Source organism: Neoarius graeffei, chromosome 13 (genome assembly GCF_027579695.1).
Source record: "Neoarius graeffei isolate fNeoGra1 chromosome 13, fNeoGra1.pri, whole genome shotgun sequence".
NCBI classification, from domain to species: domain Eukaryota; kingdom Metazoa; phylum Chordata; class Actinopteri; order Siluriformes; family Ariidae; genus Neoarius; species Neoarius graeffei.
In genome coordinates, this window is record NC_083581.1 from 32,441,700 (window position 1) to 32,444,208 (window position 2,509).

The 2,509-nt window shown below is 41.6% G+C and overlaps 1 protein-coding gene across 1 annotated transcript; it reads left to right on the forward strand.

Moving 5' to 3' along the window:
- Positions 1 to 391: 391 nt before the first annotated feature.
- hoxc12a (homeobox C12a) lies at positions 392 to 2,258 on the forward strand. Its single transcript, XM_060936774.1, has 2 exons — positions 392 to 1,017; positions 1,794 to 2,258. Exons 1-2 carry the CDS (start codon positions 429 to 431, stop codon positions 2,030 to 2,032), a joined length of 828 nt encoding a protein of 275 aa, XP_060792757.1. The 5' UTR covers positions 392 to 428; the 3' UTR covers positions 2,033 to 2,258.
- The last annotated feature ends 251 nt before the right edge of the window (positions 2,259 to 2,509 follow it).

The following is a 2,509-nucleotide window of genomic DNA, read 5'->3' on the forward strand; positions in this document are numbered from 1 at the left end:
CACTGAATTCAATCGTAATTTTTCCATGAAACAAAATGTCATCAGGACCCAAACCGTTCCCAAAAATCAACAGTTTTCGTCTGAAAAAAAGAAAAGTTTTAAAATGAATTTGTTAGCTTATAAAGATATGAAACGAGGCTAGCAACGGTACTATGTGGGACGTTTGGAACCTGCGGACAGAAAGTGAAAAGCAAGAGTCTACATTTTAATACGATATTTTATAGTATTTTTAAAAAGCATATAAAGACCCGTAACACAGAAGTTAATGTTTTGTTTTGTCTAAAATAGACCAAGTGGGTGGTACCTTCTGGAGTTCGAGTAAGCTCCGCCACGTGACGTGGAGATGACCAATCAGGTGCATCTCCAGGTTTAACTACGTTAAATGTCAGATTGCAATAAACTAGAAGCTGTTGGTCAGGCCCGCGGAAATGGGCGAGCATAATCTCCTTAATCCTGGGTTTGTGGGACCTTTGGTAAACATCCATACTGGAGATACGTTTTACTTCCCGAATTTTAGAGCCTCAGGGGGACAACTGGCGGGGCTACCGTCTCTCTCGTACCCAAGAAGGGACAATGTGTGCTCCCTCCCGTGGAATCCATCGGAGTCGTGCAATGGATATCCTCAGTCCTACTTTGGCAGCCCTCTGTCCATTAATCCGTCTTTCAACCGATCTTGTGCTGAAACAGCCCGACCGGAGGAGAAATGTTATTATGGCGGCAGCAGCGGCCACAGAGAAGCATGCTCGGACGACACAGTCAGCCTAAAACGAGAGGAGAGAGCAAGGGAGACATCAGTATCATCAGATCACGGGGTGCACAATGGGATGGGCAACAGTAGTACCTTCACCAAGTATGACTATGGCACCGAACATCTGACCCCAAACCCGCCGTCCTGTCAGTCTCTCGAATCCGATTCCAGCTCCTCGGTGCTCAACGATGGAGGAAAAAGCTCAGCAAACGATACACAGACCCTGATATCTCCTGCAAATCACACGAGCAATATCTCAACAGGAGGAGGTGGGTGGTCATATGTAGTTGTAGTTTAAAAAAGTGCAAAAGTTAATCATTCGTAGAGTATGTGCACAAACCAAGACTTTGCTCTGGCAAACTTTTATAAGGGATTATACTTGTGGATAAGCTGTCAAATGCACTGATTTTTTCTGCAGCATACTTGCGTGGTGGAGAAGCGCCGCTAGGGGCTGCCCTACAAATGCTCCAAGTTCACCAGCATTATAGCATTCAGTTATTTACATATACAGTCAATGCAACGTCATAAAAATCTCCATGCCACTGTTTGTATTGTAGACCCTATTTTATTTTGTCTTGTTTTATTTTTATTATTATAACTCAGAAGTAATTTCTGGCATTTAACCCAGCGGTTTAAGAAATGTAGAAGCTAAGGTGTGACCCAAAAGAGAGTCTTCTGTTTTCTTGACTTGTGCAGCAGGTAATGTGTTAATGTCTTAATGCAAAAATACTAAACATGTGCTATTTGCAAAGAAGAAGCAACTGTCTTTGCAATGTGGAAATAGAAGTCATGAGACAAGTAAATCGATAGTTAACCTCCATGCAGAAAAATCGCATTGTTTATACACTGTCACTAGAGTCTTTATGCCTTAGCTTCAGCTGACAGATACCCCGTTGGTATATGTTGTCAGAGACAGAGAGCAAACTTATATTAACCTGGGTAATTGCTGCTTTGCATGACACAGGGATGTTCCCGGATAGTAATGTTTTTTTTCCCCCCTTTGGGATGTACAGTATTATCATAATCTGCGTTCTGCCCCCTCTAGGTGCCCCATGGTATCCGATGCACACCAGGACTCGCAAGAAACGGAAGCCCTATTCTAAACTGCAGCTGGCCGAGCTGGAAGGCGAGTTTATGCTAAACGAATTCATCACTCGGCAACGGCGGAGGGAGTTATCAGATCGGCTCAACCTCAGTGACCAACAGGTTAAGATCTGGTTTCAGAATCGGAGAATGAAGAAGAAGAGACTGTTGCTGAGGGAACAGGCCTTGACCTTCTTTTAAGCAGTCGTTTATTAATAACACCACACCAATCATCCACTGTGGGTAATATTAAAAAAGCTCAGTATTAATTCTCGATGGTCTTTTTTGTTCTTGTTTTGTTTAATATTTATGCATATTTTTGCGTAAGCGCAAAATGCATAAGAAAGCAGAAATTATTTCAGGGATGGCGACCAAATGTTAACAGGAACAAAGCTCTGTTGATATCACACTTTGTATTGTAATATATGTATTAAAGTGGATACAGTGTCCAGGTTTCTGGTGGTGTCTAAAGAAAATGTTATGTTAACATGCGTCATTTGACACGTAATACACTTCGAATTGCAATATATTGCAAGTTATAGAGGATATTTACTCAAAGTTAAGCTGTGAGTTATTCAATCAAAGCGAAGGTATATGCCCGTATTTAACTGGCAATTAAACATGCTTTGTGAGATGTACTGTCAATAGTATCAACTATTTATAACTTCGTAAAATTGC

Coding starts and splice junctions, on each gene's coding strand:
- hoxc12a (XM_060936774.1), top strand. CDS start 429: ATGGGCGAGCATAATCTCCTTAATCCTGGGTTTGTGGGACCTTTGGTA. Junction 1,018..1,793: donor CAATATCTCAACAGGAGGAG/GTGGGTGGTCAT, acceptor TGCCCCCTCTAG/GTGCCCCATGGTATCCGATG.